This window comes from Condylostylus longicornis, unplaced genomic scaffold (assembly GCF_029603195.1).
Source record: "Condylostylus longicornis isolate FDR11 unplaced genomic scaffold, ASM2960319v2 ptg000140l, whole genome shotgun sequence".
NCBI lineage: Eukaryota > Metazoa > Arthropoda > Insecta > Diptera > Dolichopodidae > Condylostylus > Condylostylus longicornis.
In genome coordinates, this window is record NW_026578108.1 from 104,019 (window position 1) to 125,014 (window position 20,996).

General features: G+C 31.0%; 1 protein-coding gene across 1 annotated transcript in view; it reads right to left on the minus strand.

Moving 5' to 3' along the window:
• Positions 1 to 8,596: 8,596 nt before the first annotated feature.
• The window catches only part of LOC129615637 (uncharacterized), a 61,511-nt gene continuing 49,111 nt past the window's right edge, over positions 8,597 to 20,996 (minus strand). The window contains exon 9 of the mRNA XM_055530950.1: positions 8,597 to 9,275. Within this exon, the coding sequence (XP_055386925.1) occupies positions 8,955 to 9,275 (321 nt within the window). The 3' untranslated portion in view covers positions 8,597 to 8,954. The remainder of the gene's footprint in view (positions 9,276 to 20,996) is intronic.

The window sequence follows — 20,996 nt, forward strand, 5'->3', positions numbered from 1 at the left end:
AGTTGGTATTCTAGCCTCTAAATTGTATAAGTTTTTAATTGCCTTGTTTTGCAAAGTTTGTATTTTGTTAATATTTTCTTTGGATGCTGATCCCCAGATAATTAAACCGTATGAAATATTGCTATGGAACATGCTAAACTAAATAGACCGGTTCACTTTGGTCGGTAATTCATTACAACTCTTTTTAAATATACCCGCTATCCTTCTTCATTTTTTGGAGACAGTGTCGATATATACTTTCCAACTAAGGTCTTTATCTACCATTATGCCCAAATTTTGTAACTATTAACTTTTTCTATTGTAGTGTTATTATATTTAAGATTTAGATTTATGTGATCTGGTCCTTTTGTTAACATATATTTTGACTTTGCTGTGTTCATTCTGCCTATATTTTGTTATCATTTTTAAAACTATATCATTATCTACGTTAACATACTGTTCTATACTTTTATAATCATTACCAGAATACACAACAGCCAAATCATCAGCATACATAAATATTTCCCCACGTATTTGCATGTTTGCTAATTCGTTGACATAACATAAAAATAAAGTGGGTCCAAGCGAACTTTCTTGAACTACAACGTAATCAATGTTTTCATGGTTACTTTTTAGAGATCCCAATTCAGCAAACTGACTTCTATCACTTAAATAACTTTCGAACCATTTATATGCCACACCTTTAACTCCTACAGTATAAAGAACTTTCTTTAAAATATTTCTGTCAACAGGGTCAAAAGCCTTAGTAAAATCATAAAAAATAACTGCAATCTTTTGCCCTTGATTTAGATTTTGTTGAATTACGTTTATAAGATCAAACAAGGCCGCTTCGGTGTTAGATCTTTGACGAAAATCATATTGCCTGTTGCTTATCATATTAAACTTGTTAAGGTATTCAGTAAGTTGAGTATTAACTATAGTTTCCAATATTTTGCTGAAAATTGAAGATACGAGTATAGCGATTGGTCTGAAATTTTCAATATCTTCAACGTTTCCACTTTTGAATACTGTTATTATTTTATTCTGTTTTAGAATCTGTGGGAAAGAATATGTTTCCAACAATGTATTTACCATAGAGGTAACGTACGGGGTCAGCTCATTGTAGAATGTTTTTACTATTTTGGGTATCTATTTTGGGAACCTGAAGAATTAGAATTATTTAGGCACTTTATGCATTTTTTTCGACCGAAATTGGACACTCGTTTAAAATGAAAAGTTTGATTGGCAGTAATAAAGGGGTAAAATGTAAATACTTCGATTTCTTTAGCTAATTTTTCTCCTACTCTACTATAATATTGATTAAATTTATTTAATTTATCCAATTTTGCATGTTCATCCATACTATCTTTTAAAAACTTGTTTGTATCTGGTTTTATATTAGTTGTTAATTCTTTAATTACCTGCCAAGTTCTTCGTGTATTACTATTACACTGTTGAAATTTTTTCTCATGGTACGAGTATAATTTTTTTTCAGTTTTTTAATTTTAGTTCATTTGTTTAACCAGTACTTATATAAACCCTTGATTTGTACATTATTAAAATTTTTCACTAATTTTCTATGCCATTAATTTTTGGTTTGGATTAAATCAATAACCTCATTATCAATCCAATCATTAGAATATTTTTTTATCGACCGTATTGTGTAAACAATAGGTAGGTTATGTGATGGCAACGAATTTTGCATATCGAGTTTTCGGTGAGAACGTACTTTTCCATAGTAGGGAAGCGTAAATAAACTATTTTTTTATATTTAGTTAACGAAGTATAAGTTATGTTATTTTTAATAGTGTTAGCTATTATATCATATTTTTGACGACAAACTGTACACCAAATTAAATAATTTTTCATTCAGTAGTTTTTCTCTCAGTGTATTATAATTTATTTTTACATATGTTGAATTAACTTTATTGCTACCTGGCTTAATACTACTAATACAATAAACAATATATCATGATCAGAGATATCGTAATTAAGTTGAGATATTTTCATATTTTGATTGATATTATTTGTTAGTATATGGTCAATACATGTTCCAGTAGCATGGCGTGTTTTTAATTTGTTGCAAAAAAAATGCGTTTGAACACATAACATTTTTATAATTATCGGTTCTTATATCATTAAAATCAAGTAAATTAAAGTTAAAATCACCTAAGATGAGTGTATTTTTGTTTTGTAAAAATTTTGAAAATTTAATTTCAAGTGTTTTAAAAAAATTATAAATAAATTCATTTATTTGTATTGGTGGCCTATATACAGCCATAATATAGCATTGGTTATTTTGTGTTGAAGTAATTTTAATAATTATTATACTAGTGATATTGTCGCAAAAGACATCAGTTATATGATAGTAGAGCACCACCACCCTTGCGATTAGATCTACAAGCGAGTACATTTTCATAACCTGGAATATGTATTAGATCTTTTTCATCACTCTCAATCCAGGTTTCCGTGAACACAATAATATGAATCAAATTGGGTACTTTATCTAGTAAGTATAGTACCTCATCTATTTTGTTTTTTACACTGCTAATATTAATATACATAATTTTTAAGCTGTGGTTATTGTTAAACGATAGTTCATTGATTTTGTTTATTCTAATATTCTCTGGGTGAAAAAGCAATCGATAGTGAAGATTCAGGCTAGTTAATGACGTCATAACCTTACTGTTGTCCTCTTTTCTCACAAAAATCTTGCCATCCTTCACCCACACATATTTAATTTTGTTTTCTCTTTTTGAAATCCCTAGCTTTTTTATGTAAATAATTAAAATATTTAGTGAATTTTTACCGACCGTATTGTGTAAACAATAGGTAGGTTATGTGATGGCAACAAATTTTGCATATCGAGTTTTCATCTAAGTTCATATTTTCAGATGTAATTTTATCATTATCTATACTATCTTTGGGTGTCGAAGGTGTCCTAATTTCGTCACTAATTAAAGTTGAGCGACGATTTCTGCGACGGTTTTTACAACTTTGGCAAAACCAATATATCTCATCGCTAGTAGATAATTTCTTGAATTTTTCAATACCCAGTCCTACACAACTTATGTGGAAACTGCTTTTACAATTTCCATCGCAAATAATCTTATTTTCACTTTTTTTAAATACTTTTTACAGGAACTACAATTTTTCATGTTTACTAAATTCGCCATCTTTATTTCAGTATCAGAAATATTTCAAAAACAAATTTTTAAACTGAGATTGTCAAAGTACAGGGTATTATTCAGTCGGTTTATATCGACTGAAACGTTTTTACTTCTTTTGTTTAATTTTTATAATTTCGTTTTCATTTCGGTGAATTCTTTTGTTTAGAATTTTATTTTCAGTTCTTAAATTTATGTTTTCCTCTATAAGGTTGTCTATCACTTCATTAATTTTATTAAGCTTGTCATCTAAACTTTTAAAAAAATTTTCAAATACATCTAGGCGTATTAAAACCTTGCTTACTTTTTCAATAAGGTTATCATTAGAAGTATTCTTAGCTGATGTCTTATGAAAAGAATTCTTTGATGTAGCAGGTGTTGAATGATCCATTACCATCAAGCGGCGTTGTTGTCGTTGTTTTTGCAACGTGTTGAAAAATCACACAACCAAAAAGCTTCGTCATTATCGATGAAGTACTTTTACTCATCATCGTTGAGCCTTGTAAAAGATAAGTGGAATCTTTGCAGCCTCCACCACATTAAATTCGTTTCACTTGGCGTTTGAAATAATTTTTGCATGCTTCACATATTTTTTTATTTGATATTGCGGCCATGTCTCGGTTCTATATGTTTTTTATAGTTTCCCTTTTCTTATTTTTATTTTTTTGTTTAGATGTTAAAAGCTTTTTTTGCTTAGATGTTTTTAGAGTATTTTATTTATTCATTTATTTATCAAACATAATATAAAATAGCTTAAAACTAAAACTTATATATAAGTAAATACGCATGTATACAACATATTTAAATATTACATATTTAGATTACAATAATACAATAGTACAATAATACTTAAACTTTAAAAACTAGACTACCAGAAATTTATAATTAAACGACAATTATGGCAAGTTAGAATACAAAACCTTTTTTAGTTGTTGCTTATTTGTAGACAAATCAATAATTCTTTTATATTCATTAATATAGATGAACATTTTATTTATTGGTTCGTATTTACCATAATTCGTCCAATGAAAGGCCGTGTTAAATACATTTTCTGACCTGAAACGGTTACTGGTATTTAAACTAGAATCTATGATAGATTTAATTCTTGGAGAATCAATTTGGCCGTTCTTAATTTGAAGAATGAACAAGACGTCCGCAACAATTCTCCTAGATTCCAAAGAATTCAAGTTTAAAAGTTTAAGCCTATTATTGAAGGTGATAAATTCAAGGGATCTTCCCAGTTTAAACTGCGTAAAGCAAATCTGATAAATTTTTTCTGGACTGCTTTAATTCTTTTTATATGTAATAGGTAGTGGGATGACCAAACTTGACATGCATATTCAAGATTGGAGCGAACCAATGACATATAAATTCTTTACCCCATCTCTTTATAAAAGCAAGCATTGAATTGGCTTTATTATGGTATTTAATGAGGCCTAAAAGTCAATTTGTCACCGAAGATAACACCGAAATCGCGAAATAACATCATTTATCGGTATAATAAACAACAAAGAACCCAAATGACTACCCTGAGGAACCCCAGAATTAGCAACAAACGGATTTGAGGCGCAGGATCTGAGTGAGACATAGTACTAATCCAATCCAACAAATTTGAAGGGAAACCAAATTTGCTCAATTTATATAAAATTACACTATGTGGTAATAGGTCAAATTCTTTTAACAAATCTGTGTAAATGACATCTGTTTGAAAACCGGACTCCATGACATTTAAATAAAAGGAAGTCGCATCCACTAAAATACTTGTAGTGGACCGTTTCTTAACAAGGTTTAAACATTGGTCATAAAGGAAATCAAAGATCATTAGTTCAAATAATTTAGGAATGGACGATAACTTGGCAATTGGCCGATAATTAGTCACATCATTTTTAAGTCCTTTTTTATGAACAGGTCCAATAAAGGACTCCTTCCATAACTGTGGGATATGACCACGAGAAAGTGAATGAGTAAATAAAATAGATAGTAGACCTGCTAAATAGAGAGAACAATTTTTAAGTATCACTTTAGGCACATTATCATGCGAAGGAGAAAAATCTGCCTCAAGCATTTCCAAATATTTTTTTACTCGAGAAATTGAAAAATCTATTGATGAAATCGGCAATATTCGAAAGTTATGTAAACGACTAAAATTATTGCAATCAACTTCAAAAATATTACTACCATAAGAGCTGGAAAAAAATTCACGAAAGAAGTTTGTTATATCAAGTGAGTTATTAGACGAGACGCCCATATAATTCATAAAAGATGGATATTGATCGCATTTTCTTTTTGAATTAACGAAATTCCAAAAAGATTTCGGATTATTTTTGATTTGATATCCCATATTAGTAAGGTAATTGTCATATTTTGACTGAAGATTAACCTTGTATATATTAAAGAGATAAGCAAATTTATTATAATTGTATCCATTTTTATGTTTTAAATACAAATTCCATGCTCTATTTTTTTTATTCCTCAATTTTCTTAAATCTTTGTAAAACCACGATGAGGAAGAATTTACACACCGATCACGTATAGTAGGCGTAAATTCATTAAAAGCGTGATTAAGAATTTGATAAAAAATACTAACCATCTGCTCAAGATCTAAGTTTGAAAAAAGAGAGCTGAAGTCGATTGAACGGAGATAATTATTTAAAGCCATAAAGTTAGTTTTAGAAAAGTTAAATTTGTAATTTGCTTCCAACAAAATTTCAGTTTTATTTTCATAAAAGTAAGAACAACAAATTGGTGGGTAATAGTTATCAATTTTGACTAAAGGTAAACTACAATCAAGAGATATTAAATTACACCAGTAGGAAGAAAAAACTAAATCCAATTGCTTATTCTGATAATTTAGTTTATTAGAAATTTGTTGAAGGCCATTAGCGTTACAGCTGTCAATTAGAACTGCTTCGGAATCATTTACTATTTGGTTAGGAATTAATCCTCATCATCAGGGATCCAGAAAATATTTGGAAGATTAAAATCCCCAAATAATAATATTTCATCAGCTTAATTCATGAGAGAAATAATATAATCAATAGCTAGGCATAGATTCTCATTGACATTAAAAGCAAAATTTGGAGGGATGTAGCAATTTATTATGAAGATATTCTTGTAAGTTAGCTCAATTTTTACAGTAACAATTTCCAAAATTGAAAATTGATCTAGGTTAACTTGATCGACATTAAACTTATTTTTGACTGAAATCAGAACTCCACCGTCTTTCGCGATTACTGCTCCATTTGCTGGATCATTTGGTGAATCGTATCTGTCTTTTCTATATACAGCGCAATTTTTCCCAAACAATTCAAGAGAGCTAATCGTATGACAGAGCCAAGTTTCCGTCAAAATAAAGAAATCGCAATCAAGGATAGCTGAATTCACAAAAACTTTAGAGGTTTTTGAACACAGACCTCTAACATTTTGATAATAAATTGAAACAGAGTTGGGTCGGAAATTCAAGTTCGAACAGTTGCTAGAAGAAGAATTTACATTAACAGGAACGAAAATATTTACTATGTTTTTCTCGGCTTAGTTGCAGATGATTTAATCTTCGGTTAGCGACATGACCACGGTAAGTTTTCAAATCAGCTTCAACGTCTTTTGAGGTCATACCTATCTCTTCGTGAAATTTAATATATATATTTTTTAAGCTCTGAAGGTCATATGGCAGTCCCTCTTGACGTATCAACGCCTTAATATTTGTTCTCGATTTCCCATCAACACAATTATGATCTGGAAAAGGGAAACGTCAAGAAAAGAGAAGCGACACAAATATGGCATAATGCATGAATTTTGCCATTATCGTAAATCGGAATGGTTTTGTGTTTTATTTTGACCTATAATTGAAATTATTAGTTACAAAAATTTAGTTAAATGGCGTTAATTTGAAATGCAAGTTTTTTTAATTTAATAAAGAATAAAGTTGGGTCAAACCAATGGTTTGTATTGTAGCACTTTTCCATTCAACAAGTGAAAATTCTGCTTTTAAATACAGTCTATGTATACCTATCCCACTATTAAAATTATTTTCATTCATATTTAACTATTTCTAGGATTGCATATATTTAGGATGATGCATTCATGCAGTCTAATAAATAAAGCAAAAATTAATATAAAGAGGGGTTAACATAATGCTCGATTTTAAGGGTTAATTGTGTGAGTTAAGAAAAATAATTATATTTTTTAATGTCATGGAATTTACCGTTAGCTTTTTATGTTTATGGAAATTTGAAAACGTTTGCGGTTTCGGAAATATAAGGCGCCAAAAATTCAAATTTTACAAATTTCAAGAAGTGATAACTTGAGAGGGGGTGGAGATGGAAAAAAATTTTCTTCTAATGAAATGAACTATTTGTTAATGTCTATAAGTCCCTAAAATTTCAAGGTTCTACAGGCTGGGGTCTAGAAGAAAAACGAAATCGAAAATTTGGGAAAAAAGGATTTTAGATAACGGTAAATTTGAACGGCCATTTTGTTTTTCTAAAGTTTAGCTGTAGTATACCGCGCTAGGGGAAGCAAGCCGCTGCCTTTATGCGTTTGCAAAATTTCAAAAATGCTTATGGTTTCATTACAACAAATAGTTAAAAAAGGCCATTTTTATGGTTTTGGGGGGTATAACTTCTAGAGGGGGGGGGAGATAGGTAAAAATTTTGTTCTACGAAAATAAGTTTCTGGTAAAGATCTATATACATACAAAATTTCAGCTTTCTATCTTCATGGGTGTAGAAGTTTTGTAAACAGACACACGGACAGACGGACGGATGGACGGACGGACAGAGTGAAACTAATAAGCACTTTTTTTCAAAAATTTTTTGGAAAAGTGCTAAAAATAGATGTAAAATATAATTAGTTTTTGTTTTTAAAACTTAGACTTTTGCAATTAGATTCGTAAACAAAATGGCAAGTGAATAAAAAGTATACGAAAATAGTATTCTGTAGTACAACTTTTGATTCTTTCACATACGCAAATTTGTAATATTCGATTTACATACTGTCGAAATTTTAGACGCAAGAGCCACTTAGCGAAATAACACTACGTAGTAGCCCACCAGTTTTACTAGTTTTAGGAAGTTTAATCAAAAGAGTAGAGGTGTGTTTTAAGTTGAGTTAAAATGTCCTATTATAGGTCTACGAGAATTCGAGTCTCTTAATGATTTTAAAAATATTCTCTTTTCATCTTTCTGCTTTTGTGAGAATATTTTGCAAATTAAAGTTATTTTACACAGCAAGTTGCCCTCTATATTGTAGAGCACTCTGGTAAAAAATATATCAAAATTTTTCTATGTTTTCAAAATTGAATTATTTGATGTACTTGATGCCAAAGAAAGTCAATAGAGAATACATTAATAATTTTAGTTTCATAATTTTGTTTAAAAAACTTATAAAAACAAAATTTGAATGCAAACACAATTTAAGTAATTTTTTTTTATTATAATATACATATAGTAGTATTACGATGTAAGTGTCATATAATTTTTTATACGGTAAATACAACGTTTCAAACAAACAAATTTTATCCGAATAATGTAAAAAATACAAAACAGTGTAAACGAACGACTGCAACGTATTCTGAAAGCGGTTTCTTTTGATGAAATTTAGTCTCAGTTTTTAAAAAATATTCAACCAAATATCCTTTCGAAAAAATATTTTGCTGGCATACATTTTACTCTTGAATATCTTTGAACTTCCATTAGTAATATGCCGCAGAAGTTCAAATATAAAGAAAAAGAATTTTTCATTAAACACATATATTTTAAATACATATTACATAATATTTTAAAATTGCATGTTGCTCTAATAATTTAATCATAGTTTTTCCACATTGTTGGCATAAAAAGTTATATCTGAATCTTGATGCAAATGTTCAGTATTATCAGACGGACCAAATGAACTCAGTTTTGCTGTAGAAATTATTTGCTTACATTCGGAAAAAGAAATTGCTGCTGCTCCTTCCGCCAGTGCTTTTTCGTCTACATTAGGTATTTGAATAACTTGAGCAATATTTACATTGCCTTTAGGGTTTGAAAACCCATAACACATATTGAGATCATCCCTATCTCTTGCTAAATGCATTTTCATTGAAGGGAACGAATAGGATATTGGAACTCTTATTGTTTGTTGAGTAACCTAAAATGAGAACAAAAAGTTAATAATATTCAACTATAAAAAAAACTAAATTTTAAATTTCTTAGAAGTTGGAGATAATTTAAGAACTTCTTTTGTGTTCTATAATTTTTGTATCTGGGCATTGATTTAAATTTTTTATGATTCCGTAGTACATTAACAAATCCCATCATTGTTTCAAATTTTGTGAACAAAACTAGTCTAACTTACTCTATCATGTTTTTGTATTCGTTAAGAAAGGTGAAACAAGAAGTCTCGTTCGTGTCAGCTGTTTATCCAAACTCTTCCCCTTATAAGTCAAAAGGCCTCGAAATTTACATGTTGTTTCAAACGTTCTTAGATATTTCGCTGTGGTATGAATTGATACTCTAGAACCATTCAAATTCAATCGTGGTATATCTACTAATTTTTCTTCTACAAGATTAACCGATTAGTGTCAAGGATTCTCGGGATTTGTCCCCAGAAGAGTTCTGAAACCAAAAAATAATAAGCCCCTTCGTAACCTTCGTTTCCCATATATCACATCATTCCAAAATCCCCTGGGCCGAATTAAGATGTTATACGACCGGTTCCGAACTTCAGCTTGGCTGGGGCTCCAGATAAATAGCGCAGTTGCAAACGGAGTGTCCGTTCTTCGGACCGATGAACGATCGGCTTTTACACGAAGACCTTGAAGAAGTGGATGGCATCTGATCGAGAGCAAGGCTTGTAGCAAAGGATCAAATCCTAAGCCGCAAGCTCGTTCTTGGTTTCCGGCGGGGACATTAAACCCAGAAACGATCCTGGAGATGATAAGGCTTGGCAACCGAAACCTGCCAACAAAAACTAGAGGTCAAGAAGGGAGATTATAGACAGGCCCTGATTATCCTCAACAAAGAGTCGCTGGCGTACTTCGAAAAGCAGGTCTTCGTCATCAACTACGGGTTCGGTTTGATAACACTCAAGGTATGTGTGATAGTGCACCTTGATAGATAAGTATGATCGAAGCCGTGCGAGCCAGAGAAGGATACTAACGTAGGGGAGCCCGCAACATGGGCGTCACTATACTTGTCCACGACTCTCAGGACCGTATATCCACTTGAAATTTGAGGAAGCTAAAGGAACACATTAGATCCTAATGGAGCCGTTGGAGCCGGCCTGATCATTGCGCGTGAAGGTAACACACATTACACTACCCGGGGAAGCTCAAGCACATATATAAGGGGTGAGTTACTTTTAGAATTTTTCTTGAATACTAAATTTAGCATACGCAACGAGGGCTCGGAGCCGACTTTCATTACTAAAAATCAGAAAGAGGTTGTAGATATATTCCTTGCATCTCAACCAATCTTTGGGATGGTCACTAATTGGAAAGTCTCGCAAGATCATTTCTTTTCTGACCGTCGGTATATATACTTTTAATTCACTATTCAGCAGAACCATATACGGACCTTTAGAAATCACAAAAGAACGGATTGGTTAAAATACAGAGACTCGCTAAGCGATCTCCTGAGGTTCGACGCTCCAGCCTGTCATATTACGATCAGAGAGCAGGAGGGGCTGGTTGGCACGCTCCCGGAGCCTATGAAAAATGCTTTCAGTTTGGTATGTCGTTTTATTCGACTAATAGGAAAACGAAAACCGCTATGGTAGACCATAGAGTTGGGGGCCCTACGACTGCATTAAACAGAGTAAAGTAAACCAGAGAATCGAGCGACTGAGACGCATATAAGGGTAACCTCAAGGCGTACAAAAGTGATCTGAAGAAGGCGCAAAGACTTTCCTGGAAGGCATTCTTCGCAGAAATTGGCAAGCGACACAGTCGTGCCAAGTTGCCTGTTGGCTCTTGGTCATCAGCCTTGTTGACAACAACTTTTCAAAGCCCTTTGGTATCATTAGTAACAGAGAAATTGCCGTGTAGGACTTTGCCTCATTCAAGGGTTTACCCGGTTATCACATTATAATAATTTCCGCTACTTTCCAAGTAGTAAGATCGTACCTTAGATTCACTTCTACATTTATCACTTTTTCAAAAATGCTAATACCTTTCTTGACAATTATGTTACTTCCGCAACATTAATGAGATCAAATCCTGGGCTCTTATCCGATTTAAACGATTTATTGAATGGAAAATAGTTTTTATGTAAACAAAAAGATAATGCTTTCATCCATTGCAAAATCTTTTACTAAACAAGCACTAGAATTAATTTCATTTGGTTGAAAAATTGCTTCTAAGTGTTATGCTTGTCAAAATGTATCCCCATTGCTTTTTGCCCATGATCCATCTATTTTTTTTTTTTGTGGGATTCCCTGTATCGGTTTCTTAGTACCCACAAGTACTGGTTTCTTTATTTGTGCTTAGTACTCGTTTTTTTATTTGTCGATAAGCCTTTTATATAATTCTAGTATAATACTGATTTAAGAATTTTCTATTTATCTTTCTAGTCACCAGTTTGCACTATTAAATCAGGTACAGTCTAAGGATAATTACTTGATACAGATTTGAATTCAGAGAATCTTGTATTTTCTAGACGGCTTTCTGTATCAATTTAATAAAACCTTCCACTTCAGCATATAGTTGATCTCTATTCTGCAGTTCAAAATTGGGGTTGATATTTCTAATAGCATCATGCTTGAAGACTACGCAATTTGTGGTTTTGTTGACTGTTTCCGCACTAAAGTTTAATATGACAGTAGAGTGATCGAGATTTAAATTAAAATCCTCTTCCAAATTCAAAAAATTTACCAAAATTCTTTTAAATATGAAAAGTCAACAAAATTCTGGGCTTTTTTGCCATCCAGTAGGCCAATAAGCCGGACTTTTAGTAGAATGTTCGGAATATCCCAACTACCGAATAGCTTTCTCTACTTCTCTACCCTTAGCTGAGGTCAAGTAAACACTCTATAAAAATAATATGTTTCAATAAAATTTTATTAACACGCGCAGCAAACATTTTGTGCGTGTCTACAAAATTTACACATATTGCAATTTAATATAATTTTTATTAAACAGCTATTACAAAATAACAATGTCAGCAAACACTTTTAAAAATCTTCCTAACACGTTGGATGGGAATAGTTCAAAACTATATTGAAGAAGATTATTCCACTTTTTGTGTCGCTTCAGAAAGGAAAACTCATCTTGCGGGTTATGAGAATTAATAAAAAGATTTTGAATAAAGTATATAAAAAGAACATAAGTTTTTTTTTCAATCGTTTTTATAACGCAAATACTATTACAAATATATAAGAGGTAGGATGTAAAAAGAAAAAAAAAGAAAACAACTGAAAGGCTTTTGTTTTTTAATTAAATGGAATTAAAATTATTGTTTTTTCTTACTGATAAGAAGATATTGACCTTCTTGTTAATACATTGTAAATTTAAAACAAATTAAGAATAACAAAGTAAAAATAACTGAACCAAGGCTATTGTTGATTGATCCATTCAAGTATTTTGGAACGTGTGCCGGAATTTAGTTGTTAATTCGGTAATTACACAATTTCTGGGATGAAATTAAAAATATAGTGAAATGCAACTTTAGCAACAGATTATATGTTGATCAACTTTTCGACAAGCTAAGAAGCCAAGTCTTTTAATGCAGTAGATTTTTACAACAAACAGTAGATTTTTACAACGGCATTAAAGCAATACTTCGTAGATTGAACTTGAAAACTCAATTACAATTTCAAAGTGACCAAGTTAACTTAACACGACATGTGAATGCCAATACCAGTAGTGCTCCAAATGTGTTTAAAAATAAAATAACCGAACCATTAAATAAGGAATATCTCGAAAACGCGACGCAAAGCGAGTCAGGATATGCATTCTTCAATTATTCAGCAATAATGGTAGAAATACTAAGAATTTGAACAACCAGCATAGCAATAACTTTAGAAGTGGCAAATGTTAATGTTAATCTTTCAAAAAAGGAAATTTCATAACAATACAAATAATACCAATTCGGGCCTTTCAAATGGCACTCATAACTCAAGTGTGTTTCGTAATGATAACAATTTTCCTAATTTTACAACCCGAAATTTATACATTAATAATTCTGGAAATTCAAATAGTAACACACAAAAAAAATCAATATCGAAATTCAAACCACAATATTCTAATTCTCAAAATAATACCTCTCATTCCCAAAATAATACACATGGTGAGCCAATGGATATAAATAATGGAGAAATTCTTGATGCTGGCTGCATAACACTCCCAAAAATTTCCAACGTAAAAATATTTGTTTAAAGAATAAGTATTTGTTTTATTCCAACATAAAAGTTTTTTATTTTGCATAAAAATTAAATTCCTGGTGGACACTGGTGTTTCAGACCCCATATTCCGACCAGATATATTCCAAGAAATTTCAAAAATTCAACTAAAACATCCTAAAATATTAAGATCGTTTAGAAGGGAAACAATAACAAAAGAGGCCGTTTAATATATTTGTTGAATTTGAACCGAGTCGTGCTCGTCGTTTACAACTTTTATGAAACTTATTACGGGTATATTTGAAATGAAATCATTTCCAAATTCCTTGCTAAAGCCGCGTTATTTAAATTGCTAAATAAAATTTTTAAAGTTTTTTTCCTGAGTTTATCTTAGCTGTCTTTCTATATCTTTTTTATTAGATAAGTCCTTTAAAATTAAGCATTAATTCACGATTTATTTAGTTTTCAATTTCATAATTATTATTTGTTAATTCTAATGTTGCACAAATCATACAAATATTCCAATTCACTTTTCTATAAACATAAAACTATCGAACTTTTTCTTAAACGTAAAAAATTTTACGTTTATGTTAATCACAATCAATCGATTAATCACAAATTCGAAGGCTTTTCAAAATATTAATTTATCCTGCAGACCTTGCAAATAATTGCTAGATTTTCTGACTGCTAATAATTGCTTAATTGTTTTAGCTGTTTAAAAACTAGAAATAACATAAACATTTGAAGGTTATGCACAAGTTGTTATATTAATTTGCTAAAATTATAAAATGACTCGGGAATAAATAAGATACTCTCAAAAGTTTTACCGATTTTTAAAATCTGTCAATTAATACTACGTTTCATGATAAAAATATATTATGCCAAATTTTAAATTTACAAATAATGTATTTTGAAACAACATTTTACGACTAAATTTACTACAATCCAAGCAAACATGGGATTTTGTTACAAAAAAATTTTTCTGTTGCAAATAACAGGTTTTTGACATTTTTAATCGATTTATTTTAGTGAAATAACAAATTTTAGCAACATGTTTATGATAGCAAAATGTGTATTTTCTCAAGAAGAATAAAACCTTATCATTAGTTTAATTTTTTAAAATTTTGCAAATATATAGGTTTTGATTCTACTATCATCATATCACGATTTTGAAAAAATCTATGAAGTTACTACGGATGCGATTGAATATGCTATAGGAGGTTTACTTTAGCTGGAAAACAGACCTTTCTTGGGGCTTGTATGGTGCCTTAAACAACTTCGCTGATATGTTTTCGGACGAAAAGTAAAACTTTTCAATAGCCATAGACCTCTGGTCTGGCTCAATAATCTTAAAGAAGCCAACAGTAAGTTGATGCGTTAGCGTCTGCAAATTCAGGAATATTTTTACGAAATTTTTATAAACGCGGTCAAGAAAGGCCGACTTTCTTAGCAGAATGGAAATGAATTTGGGTGAGGATATCAAAGATTCTCAAGGGGTTTCAAATGCAAATGGACAGACAAAATCTAAAGATGTGTTTACTCCATTGAATCTGTATAGAAACCAAATTATTATTAAACAAGTTAGCACTTTCGCGACGATTTCTATAAACGAAATTGAAGAACTTACTTTGATATTACTAATTAAAAATCACTTCAACCTAAAATCAATGCGGTATCTACTTCTGACGAAATAATTGAAAAGCTTAATTATGTCTACATTGAACAAACAATCTATTGAAATATTCTAAGGTGTGCAAGACTACTTAAACATATTATTGAGGTGGAAGAATTGGTGAATCTTACCAAATCAAAATATTTAGAAAACTCCAAATAAACCAAATTAGGTCGTACACGTGGATGTTTTTTTACTCAATAATAAATGACTATTCGTTTAATGATTGATAAAAATAGTAAGGTTACTCTATTCACCAAAATTTAAAATAGAAGTGAGCCAGAATTTAGAAAGGCCATCATGAATTATATCAGTACATATCACAACATTGAAAAATTCGTAACCGAGAATGAGTTAGGAGTGAAGTCCAATTTATTGAAAAAGTTAAAAAGTTTATCTTAATGGAAATTTCTTTATGCAACTGCAGAACAGATGGATGACGTAATCAAAGGAACGAGTTAAAGGCAGAAAAATTCATTAAAAAAATTTTTCTCCTCGAACTGGACTCGAACTAGTGACCTACCGCTTTCTAGGCGGACGCTCTACCAACTGAGCTACAGAGGTATGAAGAAATTGCCGACGAAATGTTCTCTACATTGCTTATACTGTAATTCACATGATTACTAAGTATTTGTTGTATTTACATTGATTGCTACATACAATCTACTATTGAAACACACAATAACAAGAACATATATATTTATAGGATTGTGCCTATTGCACTAATTAAATTATGAATTTTACTAATACAACATCATAGTTGCGGAATTAATAAGAATGTGCTTATTACACTACTAATTTATCTTAATAGAAATTTCTTCATGCAACTGCAGAACAGATGGATGACGTAATCAAAGGAACGAGTTAAAGGCAGAAAAATTCATTAAAAAAATTTTTCTCCTCGAACTGGACTCGAACCAGTGACGTACCGCTTTCTAGGCGGACGCTCTACCAACTGAGCTACAGAGGCATGAAGAAATTACCGACGAAATGTTCTCTTCATTGCTTATACTGTAATTCACATGATTACTATGTATTTGTTTTGTTTACATTGATTGCTACATACAATCTACTATTGAAACACACAATAACAAGAACATATATATTTATAGGATTGTGCCTATTGCACTAATTAAATTATGAATTATACTAATACAACATCATAGTTGCGGAATTAATAAGAATGTGCTTATTACATTATTAAAAAGTTTAGTTAAAAAGAAAAAAATATCCAAATCCACTATACATCCTATTCAAATCATAAAAGTAACACCGATATAGAAAGGCTTCATAATACCATCAACGAGCATCTGCAATTAACGAAACATACAAAAAAACTCTAACCATTCTAATTAATGGTTACTATAACAACAGTATTCACTGTTCAACTAATAAAAAACCTCTTAATTTTATTCGGGTAAAGTTACTGAACAAGAATGCGAGAAATTTATAATAAAAGCTTAGGAACATAAATTCGAGCATTCAATACAATTAGTCATGATAGGACGGATTTAGAAATGGGACCTGGTATTAATTATATAAAGGATACTCAAGGCGATAAAAACCACTCTTAATTTCGCAAAATAAACACCAAATTACTTGATGATAACCATGTAGTAGACACAGAGACTTATAATAAATATTACAGAACACATGTGAGAAAAAAAAGAAAATTTCAGCACCCCCTCAAAACTAGATTCAAATTTAAAGCAAGAGAAAAAATCTGATGTGGTCAGCATATAACCGACCACAATGTGTGTTGTCTAGTTAAATGAAAGTGTTACAGAATATTATAAAAATATCTGTTAAATACTACTTTCCAATTTTTAGGACATTAGTAAGCTTATAGTTAACATGCCTAGAAAAATGTAAATTTGGCTCTTAGTAGAGTTTCGCTTTGTGCTACCCGAATTCCCTGAAATGCTTGCCAGTTAGTTTCGGTAACAATCAGAACTCAAATATCAAATTTCAAGAAATTCCATCAATTCGTTCCGTAGATATGATTAAAAATGTAAAATCGGCCCGCAGATCAGTTTTCGAGCCCTGATCTTTCCAAAAAATTTACATGTTCATTTTTTTAATACGAGGAATTCAAATATTAAATTTCAATGAAATCGGTTGATTATTTCTCTTTATATACACAAAAGTGTATGTTTGGCCCGTAGTAAACGTCTTGTTGCCGATGCCTGATCTTTCCAAAAAATTTATATGTTCATTGTTTTAATACGAGGAATTCATATATTAAATTTCAATGAAATCGGTTGATTATTTCTCTTTATATATACAAAAATGTATATTTGGCCCGTAGTAAACGTCTAGTTGCCGATGCCTGATTTCTTCCGAAACATAGGAATTTTCGCGGACGGTCGAGCTGAGCTTATATATAAAATTTCAAGTAAATCGGTTGGATATTTTCTTTAAAATGTTCAAAAATGTAAAACAGGCCCGCTAAAAAGTACAGTTCCCAAGGCCTGATATATACCAAAAGTTGATCGATCCGTGCCATGGTGGAAATAAACTTACATATAAAATTTCATCAAAATCGGTTCAGCCGAACTTGAGATACACATGTGCACACACAGACCGACAGACCGACAGACCGACAGACGGACAGACCGACAGACCGACAGACCGACAGACCGACGGACCGACAGACCGACGGACCGACAGACCGACAGGTTGTTAAAAATAGTTTATTTACACTTCCCTACTATGAAGAAGTGCATTCCCACCGAAAACTCGATATGCAAAATTTGTTGCCATCACATAACCTACCTATTGTTTACACAATACGGTCGGTAAAAATAAATGGGGAATGAAAAATTTAGCTTCGTAACCTAAGAATGATTCAGAATAACATAATGTTTGAAGAAACTTAAAATATTTACGTAGTTTTAGTCTTTTTTTCTTTTTTAACCTTTTAGGTCACATTTAGGATGCACCCAAGCAATATATTAATTTTCATAACCACTACTAGCTTCCTAAAAACCTTCCAAGGTCAATTTATTGACATAACAGCATCTTAACAGAAATGACAATTGCTATAATAACTTAGAATTAGAAAATGTCAAACTTATCACATGCCACTTAAAAGTCCTTTATATTATGAAATATTAAGAAACAACCGAAATTTTATAGAAAAGTTTAAAACCATTTTTAAACAAAATAATAGTAATAGAACCCATACTGTACCCTACAATTTTAACAGATTAACATTAAAAATCAATAACCTCTTCCCACACTCACACAGTAGACACAAATGTCGACACATAAATGGCATTGGAAAAGTTTTGAAATTTTTAGTAGTTGTAATGGGCAGTGACAACGAAACTAAGGTACATGATAAACTTAATGAACTTACCGAAAATAATAGATTAATAGCAAAAAACGAGAAAGAATAGAGTTGACCTTGTCAACTCTGTGATACCCGTACGAATTAGTTATCCTATGTGCGAACAAATAGGCCATCACTGACTATGGACAGATTATGACTTCAAGTTGACGTATTACCATATTAATTTATGCAAAATTTCAGTACTGTGTTTTTTAAAATACTGTGTGTGCCAAACTACTATTGAAGTTGTATACTCTGGCAGCTACCAGAAAGAGCCAAAAAAATTTTAACGAATTTTATCAAGCCCACCGGCCCTACTAATATATTCGCTTGTGTGCAATATCAATATTACAGCTTTTATAGTTTCTGGGATATAGTCAAATAACTTTTGAAGTTGTATGGCAGGTACCAGAAGGAACCAAGTAATTTCAACGACTTTTATCAGACACCTTAGCTCTATTAATATATTCGTTTGTGTAAAATTTCAATACCATAGCTTTTATAGTTTCTGAGATATAGTCAAATAACTTTTGAAGTTCTATGGCAGCTAAACGAACCGGTACCCCGACCATGCCCAATTTAAGTAGGGTTCTGGCACTTATTACAATAAATCATTTGTGAAAATTTGGTGAACTTAGCTCAATTAGGTTTTGAGTTATCGCTGAGACGGACGGACGGACAGACAAAGCTAAATCAACTCAGAATTTGACACTGATCAAAAACTTACACTTGAGTCTATATCTAAGACCGTTCAAACCTTCGAGCATACGTTCGTAAAGGGTATAAAAATGGCCATATAATAACCAAAAGTATAAAAAAGACCAAAATTCACCTTAAATGGAATGCTTTTGTAATAAATATTGAAGATATAATCTTAAATAAATTCGAATAGTGCCAAATAACAATTAATAACATTGTTTTATTACCTATAAAAACAATGAAATTGAAACAAAAGACAAAATCATTTTACCGAACACAAGTGTTATAACTAAATGAAAACTTAATAATTTTATGCTATCAATTACATTTTGATAATTTTGAAAATAACGTTATAGAAAAGCAATATATAAAAAAATCCAATATAGATACAAACAAAATCGAAAAATTGATTAGTTACCCAATACAAACTTTAATGATTGCAATAATTATTACTTAAACTGTTATTGAATAGTTTTAAATGTAGTAGATGTTATACTTTTAAATTAAAGTTAAATTTCAAACGAATTCCAGAAGAAAATATTATATGGGTTAACTTTTAGATCTCATTGTAGCGCATCGAAAAAAACAACAAAAAATAATAGCAAAAATTTTCGAGAATATTCGAGTTAAAAAAAATTAAAAAAAAAAAAACAAAAATTCTGCCTTTGACGAGCTGCATCTCTTAAATTATGGCTCATATAAAATGATTTGTAAGGTTAAAAATAAAGAACAATCAATCGCCTGTAAAACAAGCTTTATGTTTTATGGTTCTGAAGTTATAAGTAATTATTCAAATACAGGAAAACACCCCCCTATATAAATCCCCTTCCCCTACTTTTTTGCTGGAAATTGATCAAAGAATCATCTCTGAAATTATTTGCCACCTTATGCGAAGCACCCTGTATAAAAAGAATTTTTTTTTATTTATAATGGAATACAGATTTCGAAATTGTTAATTTCGTTGAGAATAATAGTTACGATAATGAGAATAATATTGTCAATTTCTTTAGTTTTAATGCCTTTCTTAAATTATTTATCTATAATCTGCTATTTTGGAAGCCACTTTATCTTATTTGATGTCAAAGTATTAACGGTATTATTTGATGTCAAAGTAGCAGGGTGTACCTAGCATTAAAATTGTCTCTTAATTACATTCTACCTTCATATGATTATCAGCACATTTAACATATTTAGCTGCTCTTTTGCAATATCTTGGTGTAAGTGCGAACCTCTGGAATCTCTGGCATTGTGGAATATGGATTCATTCCTTTTAAGGGACTCAACTTTTACTCTTTTGTGCTGAAGATATTTTATTTTATATATTATTGTGTCTTCAGTTTAATCGAAAAACCACATGAAAAGGGGCCACTTTTAAAGAGTATTCACTTTTCTTTTTAGTTTTTATTTATGACATTTATGGACATAAATCCTCTTTGAATAAGTTCACACTTAATATCCTGTGATTCACACGGTGAATGTAGGTTTCTGACCATTAATTTTATTTTCCTCTTCAATTTATTTTTATAAGTAGTATGTCATTCCAATTTGGCTTTATTAACAGCTTTAGTTAATTGTTTATATTCATTTGGATTTTCAACATTTATTTTTAGTTCACCATTTTTCATCACATTTACCTTCACGTCAATACTTTCCTATTTGAGGAGACGAAGGTTTACGTTCTTTTAGTTCAGCATTTTCCTTGGTGGGAATTTCTCTACTTTAGTGCTATTTCTATCACTAGAGAATTCTTGATTTTTCTCTTTTCTTGACTGGCGACTTCTCCAAACGTCTTGAACCATGACTCTGTGTTAATTTTGTCAACCCCTTG